We start from the raw sequence: 18,783 nt of genomic DNA, 5'->3' as shown, positions 1-18,783 counted from the left end.
TGTGGAACCAGTCACTGATTATGATGTGTGTGCTGTAGCTTTATCATGGAACCAGCTGTCAGTCATGATGTGTGTCTGTGTTACAGCTCAGCCTCGCTCAGGACTGTTGCAGGCCAGTATCATCAGCGCCTATGTCATGTACCTGACCTGGTCGGCCATGTCCAACAACCCTGGTAAGTGGGCCTGCTTCCATTTTCTGTCCTGTCTCTGTTCACTGCTGCCCCTGCCTCACCTTCATGTGTTCAGTTATGGTCCTGCCTCGCTTAGTGCTATTCCTTGCTCTGGCTTTCTGGGTTTTTTGTTGTCAGTTTTAAGACTTTGTTCTGCTGTTGGGTTTTTTGGTGGTGGTTTTTTTGTTTGCTTGTTTTTCCCCTGATTTCTATGTCTGTTCCTGTCTTCATTTTTCTCAAAAATTTGATTGCTCATCATGTGTATACGCATGCAGATCAAATACACACGTTAAAGATCCTGTAATCCATGTCGGCGTTCGATGGGTTATGGAAACAAGAATATACCCAGCATGCACACCTTCAAAAGCAGAGTATGGCTGCCTTCATGGCAGGGTAAAAATTGTCATACACGTAAAAGCCCACTTGTACACATACGAGTGAACGTGTCTTCCAAGCCTTTAATAAATAATAATGATATTATATTTTTAGATAGAGCTATAATTCAAACATGAGCATGCTCTAAGCGCTTTTCAATCCAGTACCTAAAGTGAAACAAGAAATAAAACAGAATCATTAATATTATAAAAACACAATGCACAAAACCCACAAAGTAACATACTCTGTTGCACTCCAGCACACACACACACACACACACACACACACACACACATACACACACATGATTAAACGGCTGAGATAATAGCAATGTTCACTTGAAATACATATATTTGTAAAAAGGAGCATAATTGTAATTTGCATGCCATAGAATTTTGTAAATATTGTAAAATAAAGTTTTGGATAGAAAAGGTAGAAGGGGTAAAAATTGTCAGTCATTCTCCCTTTTGAACCATATCACCACCATCCATCTACCCACTCCCATTCTCTCTACTCACACATCACACACACTCACATTGCCTTGAGCCTGGGGTATTTTTTAAAGAGATAAGTTTTAAGATTTGCTTTGAAGCAGATCGCTAACCGTTTTGGCGCAGTGGCTGGTTTTCATGAGAAATTTGTTTCTGTAATCAGACTTCAAACTCTTTGACTGTTAAACTGTTTCATAGACTGTGTGTGTGTGTGTGTGAATGAACAATGTGCATATATGTGAGCATGCATGTGCATGTGTGAAGTTTCTGTGTAGTGTGTTTTGAGTTTGTGTACAGGTTCAAGTGGGGGAGAAAAAAGGAGGGGAGGGCAGGGTGGAGGGGTGGGGGGGTGTTGGTGAAGGTGGTGATGTTTGTCGCTGTGTGTGCTGGGTGGTGAAGGTGGTGATGTTTGTTGCTGTGTGTGCTGGGTGGTGAAGGTGGTGATGTTTGTCGCTGTGTGTGCTGGGTGGTGAAGGTGGTGATGTTTGTTGCTGTGTGTGCTGGGTGGTGAAGGTGGTGATGTTTGTCGCTGTGTGTGCTGGGTGGTGAAGGTGGTGATGCTTGTTGCTGTGTGTGCTGGGTAGGGATGTTTGTTGCTGTGCGTGCTGGGTGGTGAAGGTGGTGATATTTGTCGCTGTGTGTGTGTTGGGTGGTGAAGGTGATGATGTTTGTCGCTGTGTGTGTTGGGTGGTGAAGGTGATGATGTTTGTTGCTGTGTGTGCTAGGTGAAGGTGGTGATGTTTGTTGCTGTGTGTGCTGGGTGGTGAAGGTGATGATGTTTGTCGCTGTGTGTGCTGGGTGGTGAAGGTGATGATGTTTGTTGCTGTGTGTGTGCTGGGTGGTGAAGGTGATGATGTTTGTTGCTGTGTGTGCTGGGTGGTGAAGGTGGTGATGTTTGTTGCTGTGTGTGCTGGGTGGTGAAGGTGATGATGTTTGTCGCTGTGTGTGCTGGGTGGTGAAGGTGGTGATGTTTGTCGCTGTGTGTGTGCTGGGTGGTGAAGGTGGTGATGTTTGTCGCTGTGTGTGCTGGGTGGTGAAGGTGGTGATGTTTGTCGCTGTGTGTGTGCTGGGTGGTGAAGGTGGTGATGTTTGTCGCTGTGTGTGCTGGGTGGTGAAGGTGGTGATGTTTGTCGCTGTGTGTGTGCTGGGTGGTGAAGGTGGTGATGTTTGTCGCTGTGTGTGCTGGGTGGTGAAGGTGGTGATGTTTGTCGCTGTGTGTGTGCTGGGTGGTGAAGGTGATGATGTTTGTCGCTGTGTGTGTGCTGGGTGGTGAAGGTGATGATGTTTGTCGCTGTGTGTGTGCTGGGTGGTGAAGGTGATGATGTTTGTCGCTGTGTGTGTGCTGGGTGGTGAAGGTGGTGATGTTTGTTGCTGTGTGTGCTGGGTGGTGAAGGTGGTGATGTTTGTCGCTGTGTGTGCTGGGTGGTGAAGGTGGTGATGTTTGTTGCTGTGTGTGCTGGGTGGTGAAGGTGGTGATGTTTGTTGCTGTGTGTGCTGGGTGAAGGTGGTGATGTTTGTTGCTGTGTGTGCTAGGTGAAGGTGGTGATGTTTGTTGCTGTGTGTGCTGGGTGGTGAAGGTTGTGATGTTTGTCGCTGTGTGTGCTGGGTGGTGAAGGTGGTGATGTTTGTTGCTGTGTGTGCTAGGTGAAGGTGGTGATGTTTGTTGCTGTGTGTGCTGGGTGGTGAAGGTGGTGATGTTTGTCGCTGTGCTTGCTGGGTGGTGAAGGTGATGATGTTTGTTGCTGTGTGTGCTAGGTGAAGGTGGTGATGTTTGTTGCTGTGTGTGCTGGTTAGCGATGTTTGTTGCTGTGTGTGCTGGGTGGTGAAGGTGGTGATGTTTGTCGCTGTGTTTGCTGGGTAGGGATGTTTGTTGCTGTGTGTGCTGGGTAGTGAATATGGTGGTGTCTGTCGCTGTGTGTGTGCAGACCGAACGTGCAACCCCACGCTGTCCCAGATCTTCGACCCCAGCCACAACCACACCACCTCCACCAAGGCTGATGGCGACTTCGCCACCACTCGCTTCGATGCCCAGAGCATCATCGCCCTCATCATCTGGCTGCTGGCCATCCTCTATTCCAGGTACAGGTGTTTCTTTTATATATATATATATATATATATAGAGAGAGAGAGATAGATATGCATCTATCCATCTATATCTATATATATATATAGAGAGAGAGAGATAGATAGATAGATAGATGGATAGACATATGTGTCTGTATATATATAAACAAATTTTTTGTTGTTGTTGTTGCCCCAGTAGGAAGGTGGCAGAACGGTTGACGCTTGTCTGTCAGTACAGTGTCCGTCAGGGTTTGCGTTTGAATCCCTATTTCACTCTTGCTCCCAAGTTTGACTGGAAAATCAGTTAAAGCGTCTTGTCATTCACATCAGGTGATACACTGAGGTCCCATGTGCAGCAAGTATTTGCGCACTGAAAAAGGACCCCGTTGGTAGCGAAAGTGTTGACGTCGGGAAAAATTCTGTAGAAGAGATGCACCATGATTGGTACACAAATATGTATGCATGCACTTAATGCCTGACTGGCACATTGGGTTCTGCTGCTGGTCAGGCATGTGCCTGGCAGATGTTGTGTAGCGTAATTGAATTTATCAGTCAGCAGTGATGCCTCTTTGAGAAACTGAAGGTGTTGCCCCATCATCTGCTCCATTTCAGTGGCATTACTTACCCATCACTCATTCTGAGTCCCCAAAATCTCAGACCAAAAGCTAACAAACAATAATGGACAGAATCTGCAAGAAACAATTTTTGCTTCAGACCAATATCTTGGAGTGCCTCCATTTTTTTGATGTTTGAAAAAGATTGTTACCAGTTAAGTATTTATGTCTGAAATTAGTATTCTTGTTTATCTGATAAGTATTTGTGTATTGAGTTTGTATTCTCATTTACTATCATGTTTTCTGTAGGCAAACAGGTACTATCAAGACTCAGCAAATCTATCAAAACTCACAATGTTTCCAAGGAAACTGTCAGATGCATAGAAGATTTTACATTTGATGCACATATCATGATGATGTTTTCTGAAATCACCCATGCCCCTTGAAAGTGGACATATGTGAGTTGATTATTAAATGTTTCAGTTTTGTTGCACTCTTTTGTCAGAGAAGATTTCTTTGTGTGAAATTCAGGCTGCTCTTCCCGGGGAGAGCGCATCGCTACACTGACAGTGCCACCCATTTTGGGGGGTATTTTTTTCTGTGTGCAACTTGTTTTCTCATCGAAGTGGATTTTTCTACAGAATTTTGCCAGGGACAACCCTTTTGTTGCTGTGGGTTCTTTTACATGTGCTGAATGCATGCTGCACACCGGACTTTGGTTTATCGTCTCATCCGAATGACTAGCATCCAGACCACCACTCAGGTCAAGTGGAGGGGGAGAAAATTCTGGCAACTGTCAGTGTGATTGGAACCAGTGCACTTAGATTCTCTAGTTTCCTAGGCAGACACCTTATCTCTAGATCGTGTGATGGTACCAAGAGTGTGTGTGTGTGTGTGCGCGTGTGTTACAGCATTCGCACGTCCACCAACAGCCAGGTGGGAAAGCTGACCATGTCGGAGAAAACCATACTGCAGACCGACACTGGTAAGTTCCAAGGGCCATGCTGGTGGTGGTTACTTTTTTGTTGGAGTACTTCTCCCATCGTTTTCCTTTGCCTGTGGCATGAATGTCTGTATGTGCACACGCAAATGCACACACATAGACATAGACACACACACACACACACACACACACACAAACTTTTTCTCTCACGCTTTCATCACACATGTTTTCAGTTGATTTTTGTCTACCTGCATTGTCTACTTATGTTCACATTCACCACCAAACCACTTCCATCCAGTTGTGGATGGATTTTTATTTATTAAATTTTTTTTTTTTTTTATCAACTTTCAAGTATGAAATTCTTGTTGTGAGAGTCAGAAAATCAATGTGTCAGTTAATGTGAAAGTTAATTGTGTGACTTACGAGTTCATGGGGCAGGTGGGTGTGGTGGTGGGGTTGGGGAAGAAAAGGTGAAATTAAAAGTATTAAAACAAAAAAGTAAAAAAAAAAAAAGGAATTGCGAAAGAAAGAAGTGGTGACTATCAGTTTGTTGCTATTTCAACGTTTGTAGAAAAATTATTGTTTTTACAGTGTCATCTTTTTTGTGGCCGTTTTGTTTTTGTTTTTATGTGTGTGTTATTTGGCTTTTGAAGGTGTATACGTCTTGTGTGTGCTTATTTCTTCGTCTTATGTTTAATTTTTTTTCCCTATAAGAAATATCTAATCCTTGATATTTTCATGTTTTGATTTTTGGAAGATGTTGCTGTTGATAGTGAGAAGTGATTTTACTTCACGAAGTGTGTGTGTGTGCATGATACATGTGTGTATGAATGCATATATATTACTTGTGTGTTGAAGTAATTGTTCAGGGTTCATGTGCTCCTTGAATCTTCTATGATTTTTGTTTTGTTTTTTTTGTAATGCTGTAAACTGCCTTGTTAGTGCCCCCCCCCCCCAGCCCCCCACCCCCCCACCCCCTCCCCAGTCTTTGCACGAACTTCACACTGAAGTCAGGGGTTGGCATTCATTGGGTGCTTTACCCATTGCGTGAACCCATTCCCTTAGTTTCATCATGTGTAAAGGATGCATTTCTGAAGTCTCTTGCTATATTCTAGTTCAGATGTGTAAAGGATGCATTACTGTACTGAAGTTTCTTGCTATATTCGTAAAGGATGCATTTCTGAAGTCTCTTGCTATATTCTAGTTCAGATGTGTAAAGGATGCATTACTGTACTGAAGTTTCTTGCTATATTCTAGTTCAGATGTGTAAAGGATGCATTTCTGTACTGAAGTCTCTTGCTATATTTTGGGCATTTCAAAGGGAGTTTGCAGTATATATTTCTGCATAATATTTGTCTGCATATTGCACGCTGGAATTTTTGAAAACTTTCATTGAAATCTTTCATTTAGTAGAGTATTGCGTATGAACCCTGAATTTTGTTGGTTATTTTGTGTGTGTGTGTGTGTTTTGTTTTGTAAATTATGTATCATCTGATTCTGAGCTTTTTATTTATTTATGGTTTAACTGTCAGTCCTCCTTTTGACAGTTTGCATTTATATGTATACTCATACTGATACAGGAAGACTATTTTAGAGCCCAGTTACAGTTTCTTAAGCAATATTCCATTATTTTAAAACATGAAACAGTAAGTGCTATTTAGTTTTGTGTTAGTTTGTGATTTGTGGTTGTGATGTTGCTTTGCAGTTGTTTTTTTCTGTTCTGTTTGCTTCTGTTATTTGGATGCTGAAGATCTAGCATGAGCCTGACTCTTTCCCTGATTTGTTTTTACCTTTGTGTGTGAGTGTGAAGGTGTGTGTGTGTCTAGGGGTGTGTTTTAGTGTGTGTAGGGTGGGTGTGTGTGTAGGTGTGTGTGTGTAGGTGTGTGTGTGTGTGTGTTCAGGTGTGGGTGAATGTGTATGTGTGTGAAGGTTTATATATGTGTGTGTGTGTGATTCCTTTGTTTCTGATTGGTAGAGGTTGTCATGTGTTTGTGAGAGTGTGGGCATGCATCTTGAATTGTGTTGGCGAGTTCAGATTCCTTCTTTTCTTAACCTCGAATGTCAAAGCAAATACCTGACAAGATTATGGCTACAAACAAAGCCAATGTTATAAATAAAGAAAGCAAAGTTTGTTGCTGTAGCAGTTGAGACTAAACTGCATGAATCGATGAATTGTTTTGTGTCCCCCTCAAGGTGCCACAAGTGAGTACACAGCTTTCTGTAACCATCACACACTTAACACAGGGGCTGGTCTAATATGAAGGATGTAGCTTGCCAGGAGTAACCCTAGTTTTTCTCTTTTTGCCTTATCAGCTTGCATGCTTTTCAGCCTGTCGTCGTGACAGCTTGTAAACCTGGAAAATAGCTGGCCAGAATGAACTCATGTTCAGGAGGAGAAAGTGCACCTCTTTTTGTTGTTGTTGTTTTGTTTTCATCTTAACTGACTGAATTCATGATGCATAATATGTGATTGATATGTGAGGGAAGTGACTGGGAAGAAAGCTGGTGATGGTTGGGTAGTCCACTGGGGACAGGTGGTTACGGATGTTGCTTGAGTTTGAGTATTGATTGGTGTTTGTGTCCCTCTTGTTAACATTGGCACTTGTCGCTGTCAGCGGTTTTGACATGCACCATGAAGTGGTCCGTTGACACGCACACAAACACAGGGCGGAGTGTTCAGTTTTGTTGAGTGGTTCAAGTGTTAAGAGGAAGTACTGACTTCACAAAAAGTTGATGGCTCACGAAACCAGGTATATTTCCATAAAAAAATATTTAAAAAAAAATTGACTGATCATTTGAATCATACAGGTTGCATATGGTCTGCCTCAGGCCTCTTCATTGAAGACATGAACAGCTGTTTCGGGCACAAGTTGCTTCATGAACAGCTTGAAAATTGCATATGAAAAATAATTTTTTGATAAAAAAATTGACTGCTAAGTGGTGTGATTAACATTCAGTGCAGTTTTTCGTTGTCAGAAAATAGAAGTGCTTTTCCACGAAAGCACCTCTGGTTATGAGTGGTCCTCATTTAAAAGTCATTACATTGGCTGCTTACACCACTGTTTGTTGGAAATTCAGCATCATTTTACCATGCCTCCAAGAAGAAAACTGCAAGTTCCTAAGTGATTCTGAACTTTTTGTGAAACAAAATTAGTTCTTTCAGTGTTTTGTGAGTGATAAAAGTTAAAAAAACCAAAACAACCGATAATGTTAGAAAGTTTTGTGTCGTCTCAGCCATGTTTGTTGCTTGCTCTGTCTCTCTCTCTCCCACTGTCTTCTGTGCCTCTCTCGAGGTGAAGGGGAAAGTGAAATATATTTTGTTCACGAATATTGGTGTTCTCTGTGTTAAATGCTGTATTTATAGTCTGACATTTGTTTTTCTGACATTTGTTTTTGTTAACTTCTTTGGGTCTCCACTGTACATTGTTTTGGTATGTACTCAGTTAATGACATGCCTGCAAGAGAGAGAAGGGGGTTTGGGGGGGTAGTATCTTAGCATTTGATGGAAGATCATTCAGAAGTGAAATCAGAAGGTATTAACTCAAACATCATAGACCTGCTTCAGTCTTGTTTGCCTGGCTGCCGTAAGTAGTGGGACTGTAAAATGAAGGCCACTAGTATTTTGTACAGGACAGGAGACAGACCCATTCCAGAGTTTGCACTGGCAGGTCACGGTAAAGTGTAATTTTAGGAAAGAAAAAATTCCTTTAAGATAACACAGCTGATAGACAAGAAGGCTGGGTGAATGGTTGGCCATTGTCTCCAGCTTTGAAACGGGTAGAAGAGTGAATCTGAGAAAAGGTTAGCTGGATTTTGGGTGGATGGCTGGTTCCTGCCCAGAGTGGAATATGCTGTGGGGTCAAGATGAGAGGACAGGGACCATACTGTTGATTGTCACCCATTTCACAGATGCAGTTTTGCTCAAATTTCCTGACCAACACTGCAGGTGTCTGTATCTCTGAGGCTTGCTTGACGTTAGAGTGTAGAGTGCATCGAGTTCTGATGTGGATAAACAGATCTCAGTAACAGCATTCTATCGTCCCCGTCCTCATCAGATATTGAAATAGTGTCCCAAATTCTTGTGGCCTTTCATGTCATGCTGTCATGGCGACAACTGTTTAACAGTGGCGCTCACTCAGTTTGGCTCAGTGACACGGTGACTATTGTCAGTTAGGGGTTCAGTTTGTGGTGTTCAGTGTTACTGTTACATTCATTCAGAATTGGCACAGCTCAGCACCACTGTTGTGACCTAGCAGCGGTGCAGGGTCTCTTCCAGTGTGTGGCCTAAGGCCGCCAGTCACGGCTCTTTGTGGACTGCTGATGGGGGGACTTGGAGCAGAAGGAGACTGGCTGTGCGTGTGGTGGGAGAGGGGGGATTCAGGATGAGCAGTGTGGGGATGATGCTTCTGAGATTGCCCAGACCCTGACAGTCAGCACACAGAGAGACCAGCTAGGTGTGTGGGTTATTGTAGAATGATGACACTTTGATGATCAGCACACGTGATCACACACTGTGACCATCAGCACACATGATGACACTGACCATCAGCACACATGATGACACAGACCAACAGCACACATGATGGCACTGATGATCAGCCCACATGACACTGTGACCATCAGCACACATGATGACACTGACCATCTGCACACATGACACTGTGACCATCAGCACACATGATGACACTGATGATCAGCACACATGATGACACTGTGACCATCAGCACACATGATGACACTGACCATCAGCACACATGACACTGTGACCATCAGCACACATGATGACACTGTGACCATCAGCACACATGATGACACTGATGATCAGCACACATGATGACACTGTGACCATCAGCACACATGATGACACTGTGACCATCAGCACACATGATGACACTGACCATCAGCACACATGATGACACTGTGACCAACAGCACACATGATGACACTGACCATCAGCACACATGATGACACTGTGACCAACAGCACACATGATGACACTGACCATCAGCACACATGATGACACTGTGACCATCAGCACACATGATGACACTGTGACCATCAGCACACATGATGACACAGACCAACAGCACACATGATGGCACTGATGATCAGCCCACATGACACTGTGACCATCAGCACACATGATGACACTGTGACCATCAGCACACATTGACCATCAGCACACATGATGACACTGATGATCAGCACACATGATGACACTGACCATCAGCACACATGACACTGACCATCAGCACACATGATGACACTGATGATCAGCACACATGATGACACTGTGACCATCAGCACACATGATGACACTGACCATCAGCACACATGATGACACTGTGACCAACAGCACACATGATGACACTGACCATCAGCACACATGATGACACTGACCATCAGCACACATGATGACACTGTGACCAACAGCACACATGATGACACTGACCATCAGCACACATGATGACACTGTGACCAACAGCACACATGATGACACTGTGACCAACAGCACACATGATGACACTGACCATCAGCACACATGATGACACTGTGACCATCAGCACACATGATGACACTGTGACCAACAGCACACATGATGACACTGACCATCAGCACACATGATGACACTGACCATCAGCACACATGATGACACTGTGACCAACAGCACACATGATGACACTGTGACCATCAGCACACATGATGACACTGACCATCAGCACACATGATGACACTGACCATCAGCACACAGAGAGAGCAGCTATGAGTTGTAGGTTATTGTAGCATGACACACTGTGACCATCAGCAAAGAGAGAGCAGCTAGGATTGTGGGTTATTGTAGCATGACACACTGTGACCATCAGCAAAGAGAGAGCAGCTAGGATTGTGGGTTATTGTCATGACAGAATGTGACCATCAGCAAAGAGAGAGCAGCTAGGATTGTAGGTTATTGTAGCATGACACACTGTGACCATCAGCAAAGAGAGAGAGAGAGCAGCTACGATTGTAGGTTATTGTAGCATGATGATAGGGCATACAGTGGCGGGTAGGGGTCTACTGTTGAGATGACGGGATCATGTGTTGCTCTGTCTGCACTCTTGCCTGGGGGCTGCCGGCAGGCTCCTCTCCGGATGGCACTGAAGGAGAGAACACCCTCTGGTTGATGGGTACGCTGTTCACTTGCACACACCACCCCCTGTGCCTCCCTGTTACTGTTAGATTTTCTGTTCTTGAAAGCTTGTCTGTTCTTTGTGTGGTATCCACTGCTGTTTATTTTGGTCCTAGCTGTTGGCACTTTTTCTTTCTTTCTTTTTGTTTGTTTTTAAAGTGTTTCTTACAGTGTTTGCATTTTGATATTCTGTTCATTTTTTTTTTCTTTGTTGGGGTGACAGGGGGGGACGGGGTGTCTTAAACGATGTATATCCTGGCTTTCTCAATCCAAAAGAATTTCAGGGTGGGTCTGTCTGTATTTTCAACATGAAGGGTGGGACCATAATTCTTTTGGTGTACCCTCTCTTAATGTAGAACACCGATTAAACTTCAACTTCCAGGTAAATCTTTTTTTTTTTTTTTTTGCTGCCCCATCATCTGCGCCGTTTCAGTGGCATTACTCCCACGCTGCTCATTTATATCCCCCCATACACGGCCACACCCGGGTTCGTCCGTTGCAGTTCCAACGTCGGCAGTCCACAGGGAACCATCGATGTTAGGTCGCCTGGAGGCCACACACCAGAGGAGACCCTGCACTGCTGCTGAGTCACTTCGGTGGTGTTCAGTGGTGCCTGTTCTGTTTTTTAACGTAATTAGGATACCACCTACTGAGCCCCCTACTAACGACAATAATGGCGGAGCCAGACTCAGTGAGCGTCTCTCCCAGAGTGGAGACCGCCACCACGTCCCTCAAACAACAACCTCCCATGAAACTGCCGACACTGACGACATTGACAGGACTCATCCCAAGCACGGAAGTGGAGGGGTATCGAAACTGAGGTCACCATGAGAGCAGGGCATGAAAGGCTACAGACTTTGAAACTATTTTGTTTATATTGATGACGATGAAGGAGGAGGAGGATGACGATGATGATGATGATGTTGCTATGGAGGTCCATGTTGGTTTTGGACTGCGTGACAAGGCTGTACTCTACGCTTCCTGTCATAATGATATCCTGGCGTTAACCAGGTCCGAGAGATACAGACACTTGCAGTGTTGGTCAGGTAATTAGAGCAACACACCCAAAGATGCATCCTTGAAGTGGATGACACTCGACTGTGTGGTCCCAGTCTTCCCATTTAAGCCCACTCAACTCTGGGTAGGAGCCGGCCACGGGCCGAAAAACCCACCTCCGCTGGGATTCGAACCCGCGTCCTCCCAGCCGTCAGTCCGCGACGCTAACCACTTCGCCACAGCGGCTGGTAAATCTTGTTTGATCAGTCAGTTCTACCCAATGAGAAGGTGCCACCTCCGAATCATAGTTTGAGATTTGAACCTCTGAAAGGCAAGATTACATCACTTGTTTTTCAATTTGTGATATGTTCTTGCCATTGCATATAATTGTACTCTAAGCTGGACAGCGGCACCAAAGTGTTAAATGTGTGGTGTGTATCAGACCATCATTTGCTTCTGAAAAGCTGAGATCAAAGGAAGTTCAAGTTTTGATTTGGATGTGGATCTTTCTCATTGGGTAGAACTAAAATTTGGTGTGAACCCAGGACTCATTCTGTCACGTGGGAGCAGGAGGAGGCCCTCCTTGGGGTGAAGGTCGCCACCAGCAGTTGAAGGGTTGAGGGCCGTGACTAGGGTTTGGCTGCTTTGTGGGGTTCTCCCCCTTTTCCTCTCTGTCTTCATAGTTTGTGGTGCCTTTTCTCAGTCTCCGGACTGAAGTACACATCTGTAATTATATGAAAAGTTGTTTCCTGAGGAAAGGTACACTTACCATCAATTTTTAATTTTATTTTAAAGAAGGCAAGGAATATAATGCATGTTCTCCACCTAAGGTGACTCAAAATATGTTTCAAGCTGAATAGCAGAGACTTGTTGAATAAAGTCTAGCAGGATACTTGGCCATTTCATCACTATGAGATTTTGGGATGTGCAAGACTTTGCTGCTGCTTCTGTTTTCTGTAATGCCTGTTCTTCTTAGTACTGTAGCAGGCGGTGCTTGCATGTGCTGTAGTTACAGGGAGATGTTTGTGATATTTTCACTGGCTTCAGTTTGTGGGATACAATGGAATGCAGGTTACGTCACAAAATGTCTGCACTCGGATGAGGTGTGCTTGCAGTCGCAGTTTTGCTGGTGTTTAAAACTGTGTGGCGTTAGTCAGGCCCTGACACCTAGTTTGTTGAAACGCTGATCTGAACAGTGCCAATGCACGCAAAGAAAGCAGTGTCTTCATTGAAAAGCTGAATGGAACAGAGCCAACACACACAAAGAAACAGAGCCAACTCACACAAAGAAAGCAGTGTCTTCATTGAAATGCTGAATGGAACAGAGCCAACACACACAAAGAAAGCAATGTCTTCATTGAAATGCTTAACGGAACAAACACACACAAAGAAAGCAATGTCTTCTTTGAAACGCTTAACGGAACAGAACCAACACACACAAAGAAAGCAATGTCTTCATTGAAACGCTTAACAGAACAGAGCCAACACACACAAAGAAAGCAATGTCTTCTTTGAAACGTTGAACGGAACAGAGCCAACACACACAAAGAAAGCAATGTCTTGTTGAAACGCTGAACGGAACAGAGCCAGCATACACAAAGAAAGCAATGTCTTTTCTTGTTGAAACGCTGAACGGAATAGGGCCAAGACACACACACACACACACACACACACATACACACACACACACACACACACACACACAGTCATCAAGCTTTTGAGCTCAGTAAGCTCTTTGAGTTGCTGTCAGAAGTCTGATGTTGTCCCTGGTGATGTCAGTTCAAAACTGAGAATTATATAGTTTGTTTGTTGTTTTGTTTTTTGTCTTTTGTTTGTTTGTGGTTGTTTTTTTTCATGCCGTGGCGTACAGACTGTCTTGTATGAAACAGTGGCCCTCCACAGGTGCATGGAGTAAAATGGGGAACAGGTTTGAACACTCAAAGCTCAATGTTAACATCTGAGACGAGTGCCAGTCAGTACTTTTTTTTTTTCTTTTATTAAATATTTATTTATTTATTTATTTTTGGGGATAATCTTTAAAAAAAATATTATTAACCTGTGCTTGCATGCTGAATGATATGATGTGAGTCTTGCATCGTTTATGTTGTGGCTTAAGTGTGTGACCCCTTAAACCCCTCCACCTTTACCCCCTTTTTCTTTGATTTGTGGAGCAGGCAGTAGTTACACGGCAGGTGAGTGGAGTGGATGGATGTGTATGGGCCTGTCGCACTGTACTCTTAACAGACACGCTAACCCATCTGCAGAGCTAGCCCTAGTCATTAACCCTCTGACTGCTAAAGTTTGGTGAAATGAGATGAGGGTGAGTGTGGCATCAGTGCACTTCAGTGTTGTCATTGGGTTTTGCAGAGGAAGGGAGGAAAGTGGCAGAGTGGTTAAGATGCTTATCTGCCGATACAGTGTCTGTGAGGGTCTCGGTTTGAGCGCCGCTCTAGCCTTTCTCCCAAGTTCGACTGGAATGTCAAACTGGGCATCTAGTCATTCGTATGAGACAATAAACGGAGGTCCTGTGTGCAGCATGCACTTAGCGCATGTAAAAGAACCCATGGCATCAAAATCGTTGTCCTTTGGCAGATTATGTTGAAGAAATGCTCACTGATGGGTACACAAATATATGTGTATGTATGTGTGTGTGTGTGTACACACACACACACACACACACACACACACACACGTGCATGCGCTCAAGGGCTGACTTGCGCATTGGGTTTTGCTGCTGTCAATTATCTACAAAGCAGGTGTGGGGTAATGTATAATGGATTTGTCTGAACACAATGATGCTTCCTTGAGAAACTGAAACTGAAGACTGTGTACATAAGTGTTGTCATTGGGATTAAAGAGGCTATGCCAGTCTTGAATAAAAGATAATTTGTGTTTGCACATTTCTTCTGACATTGCTGCTGTGTGCACATGTCAAATGATCGGTATAAGGACAAGCCCGGTGCTTCCTTTTTTGAGGAAGTGTCTGGGTTTGTTCCAATGTACCTTTTATTTACCTGTGTGCTAGCTGAATCTGTAGCGTAAGCAGCATTGACAAAAAGTTGTGTACCTTGTTTATGGAGAGAGTTACCACTCTTTACTATTTGTGGGCACTGGTTTCTGCAGAACACAAGTAGAGCAGTCTGAAGAGAAAGCAGTCCAGAGTGAATATAATAATTTGACATTATGACCAGTGAAATTCAGTATGTTTTGTCTCAGTGAGGTGACAGCTCTTCACTGATGAGCGTATTGTCAGTAGGAGTCAAGGGGTTAATGCTCTTAAATCTGGTCGGCTTTGGTGCTTTGCTGAGCTCTTGGTGCATGTTTGTTCACTTACATGTGTGTTAACTTTTTCATGAATTTTGGTAATATTTCTTCTTTTTTTTTTTTTTTTACTGTATCTTATATATATGATATCTGTTTTGGTGATTCAGTGTCAGGCATTGGCTTACTCTCAGCACTGTGCTAAAAGCTGTGATCTTGGCCATCTGTGGTGACATTGGTGCCAGTGGTACTGATGTGTGACTGTCATGTAGTCTCGTGCAAATAATCAGAATATGGGAGATTGTGTGCATGTTTCTCAGATGAATGAATGTTTCTCTCTCTTTTTATTAAAAAAAAAGAAGTTTTTAACAAAGAACAAAAACTATTTGATTTCTGACATTTATCTGTGTTTCTCGGGTTTTTTGTTTGTTTGTTTTTTGTTTTTTTTGTTTTTGTTTGTTTGTTTGCCTTTTCCCCTTTTGTGCTTAATTTTTCCACATTTCTTTTCATTTATCACTAATGATGCATTCAGATCGCTGACTTTCTGTATCATTATCATTAGTGTTTTTGTTGTTTACTGAAAGTAATTATGAAACTCACTGTCTTCCTGTAATAATCATATACTTGTTGGTGCGCCTTTATATGTGCATATTATCTGTATCAATATGTATATCTCTTTGTATATCTGCATCTCTATTTGTAACACTACATGTATCTGTCTGAGACTGATGAATGTAAATTATATATAAAGATATATGTAAATGTCAGCAAGGTGATGCTGCCAGTTGATAATCTGTTTTGGGAAGTGCGTTATTTTACAGAAAGCTTTGCATGTTCATATCCCCACCAGTCCCACCCTCCCCCACCTCTTCTCCAGCTGGTCTGCAGTCATGCTGGGAAATGATTGCCTACATCTTTTTTTTTTTTTTTTTTATTCATGGACATGCACATGATGATGTAAGCCAGGTCACAATAGCTGAGTGGTTGAAGCGTTGGCCTTTCAATCTGAGGGTCCCGGGTTCGAATCTCGGTGACGGCGCCTGGTGGGCGAAGGGTGGAGATTTTTCCGATCTCCCAGGTCAACATATGTGCAGACCTGCTAGTGCCTTTGTGTGTATATGCATGCAGAAAATCAAATAGGCATGGTACAGATCCTGTTATCCATGTCAGTGTTCGGTGGGTAATAGAGACACGAAAATACCCTGTATGCATCAACCAAGTTGATGTTGGTTGTGTAACAGAAGGAAAAAAGAAAGAGGTGAACGCATATTTTTGTTGTTGTTTGAAAAACATTTTAAAAAACCAAAAAAAAACCCCATGACTTGGAGGAGAACGTAAATGTTTTAAAGGAACAGCAAATAAATGGTCATGGATAGAGTGCTCATCCCACAAGAACCCTTAAAGCTAACACTTAAATGAAATGTGAATAAATAAATTGGTAAATAAATGAATGAATAAGTAAATGAATAAATAAAAGCACAACAGCAAAGTGGCAAATTGCCACAAGACAGTCTTTCTCACTCTAAACTTTCTGAACATATGAATGCGCACGCACGCACGCACGCACGCATGTATGGACACACTCACACACTCATGCACCCACACACACATGCACACACACACACACTTTCTGTGTGCATGCACACAAACATCTACACACATGCACAAAAACACACACACATACATAACACACAAACACTCTCTCACTCACTCACTTTGTCATTCACAATCACTCACTCTCTCTCTTAGTGTCTCTCTTAATGACCCCATTTCCATATAAATCTCCCACTTAGCACACTTTTGTCTTGTTTTTACATAGCCACTAGTATCTTTGGCATTGACTTCTACTTTCATAACAACTGGTACATGTTTTTAAATGTCACCCTCACCCACACACCTTTTCTCATTGTATGATAGCCCAAGGCCGATGTACGTGAATTAAACTTTTTCTGAGGACTTTTGCTTTCATAACAACTGGCAAATGTTATCAAATGTCACCCTTTCTCATTTGTATTTTGGTCCAAGGCCGATGTACATTAATCAAACTTTTCTTACTATCTTTGTCGTTAACTTCTGCTGTCATAACAACTGGCAAATGTTATCAAATGTCATTGTTGCCCACCCACCCTTTCTCATTGTATTTTGGCCCAAGGCCGATGTATGAATTAAACTTACTCTGAGAACTTTTACTTTCATAACAAATGGCAAATGTTATCAAATGTCATTGTCGCCCACCCACCCTTTCTCATTGTATTTTGCCCCAAGGCAGGTGTACGTGAATTAAACTTGTCTCTGTGGGTGATGACGACGATGATGATGTGTGTGGCATGCAGGCAGTTCGGAGGGTGGGGACGAGGAGAAGGGTGGGCAGAAGGTGTGGGACAACGAGGAGGATACGGTGGCCTACTCCTACTTCTTCTTCCACTTCATGCTGTGCCTCGCCTCCCTCTACATCATGATGACCCTCACCAACTGGTTCAGGTCTGTGCTGGCTGGGCGTCCGTACGTCTCTCTTGTCTGTCTGTCTGTCTGGGTGGATGGGTCAGTGGGTGGGTGGGTGGGTTGCGGGTGGGGTGTGTGTGTATGCGGATGGGCGTGTACATGTGTGTGTGTGTGTGCATGTGCGTTGGAGTGTGTTTGTGGGTATGTGTCGGTGGTGTGTGTTTGTGTATTTGTGTTTATATTGGTATGTGTGTATGAGTGTGTGTATGTGTGTGTGTGTGTGAGAGAGAGCATGTATATTGGTATGTATGTGTGGGTGTGTGTTGGTGGTGAGTATGCATGTGTGTTTATATGTCCATGTGTGTGGGTGTGTATCAGTATGTGTATGTGTGGGTGTTTGTGTGCGTGTGTGTGCGTGTGTGTTTGTGTGTGTGTGTGTGTGTGAGCATGTATGTTGGTATGTATGTGTGAGTGGATATTGGTGGTGTATGTTTGTGTGTGTGTTTATGATGTGCATGTGTGTGGATATGTATGTGTTTGTGTGTGTGAGCGTGTATGTTGGTATGTATGTGTGGGTGTGTGTCGGTGGTGTATGTTTGTATATTATATGCATGTGTGTGGGTATGTGTGTGTGTGTGTGTGTGTGTGTGTGTGTGTGTGAGCATGTATGTTGGTATATATGTGCGGGTGGGTGTCAGTTGTGTATGTTTGTGTGTGTGTTTATATGTGCATTTGTATGTATGGGTGTGTGTGAGGGAGTTGTGTGTTTATGTGTGTTGATATGTTTATATGTTTCTTTCAAAGATGAGCACTTTTAAAGTGGTGTGTAGAACTAGAAGATGAACACCCCCAAATTGTTCTGTAGAAGTTGATCTTTCTTGCAATTGCATGGTTGAACAAGATGAACACTTCAGCAGTTCTAAGATGGATACTTACATTGTTCGATAGTAGATGGACACTCAAATAGTTCTTTAGAAGATGGACACTATAATAACTCTATAGAAGATGGACACTCAAATACAGTAATAGTTCTACAGGACATTTTTAATAATTCTATGGAAGATGAAAGGACACTCTACTAGTTCTAAAGAAAATGAACACTCTTAAATGGACAGTTATAGTCCTATAGAACTTTAAGAAGACAGGCACTCAAATAGTTCTGCAGAAGATGAACACTCAAATTGTTCTGTATATTGTCTATGAGGTCTTGAGGAGGATTTTAGGAAGTTAAAGCATTGGATTCCAAGGGCAAAGAACTTGATATGAAAACATTTCTCTGCATGTGCCTTTTTCAAACCCATTGACCAGGGGGTAAGGT

The 18,783-nt window shown here is 43.1% G+C and overlaps 1 protein-coding gene across 3 annotated transcripts in view; it reads left to right on the top strand.

The window, feature by feature from the left end:
- Positions 1-18,783, top strand: part of LOC143291148 (putative serine incorporator) — a 31,648-nt gene that overhangs the window by 10,464 nt on the left and 2,401 nt on the right. Inside the window, exons 8-12 of one of the 3 annotated variants that reach the window (XM_076600825.1) lie at positions 87-173; positions 2,962-3,115; positions 4,566-4,639; positions 13,937-13,954; positions 17,357-17,504. In XM_076600825.1, coding sequence (XP_076456940.1) covers positions 87-173; positions 2,962-3,115; positions 4,566-4,639; positions 13,937-13,954; positions 17,357-17,504 — 481 coding nt within the window. Of the gene's footprint in view, positions 1-86; positions 174-2,961; positions 3,116-4,565; positions 4,640-6,790; positions 7,911-13,936; positions 13,955-17,356; positions 17,505-18,783 lie in introns of those variants that run through there. The other 2 variants (XM_076600826.1, XM_076600828.1) reach the window with 2 other exon arrangements.

The sequence above is a fragment of the Babylonia areolata genome, chromosome 16 (assembly GCF_041734735.1).
Source record: "Babylonia areolata isolate BAREFJ2019XMU chromosome 16, ASM4173473v1, whole genome shotgun sequence".
NCBI classification, from domain to species: Eukaryota; Metazoa; Mollusca; class Gastropoda; order Neogastropoda; family Buccinidae; genus Babylonia; species Babylonia areolata.
Note: the sequence above shows the minus strand (reverse complement) of the source record. Positions and strands in the feature narration are given on the sequence as shown.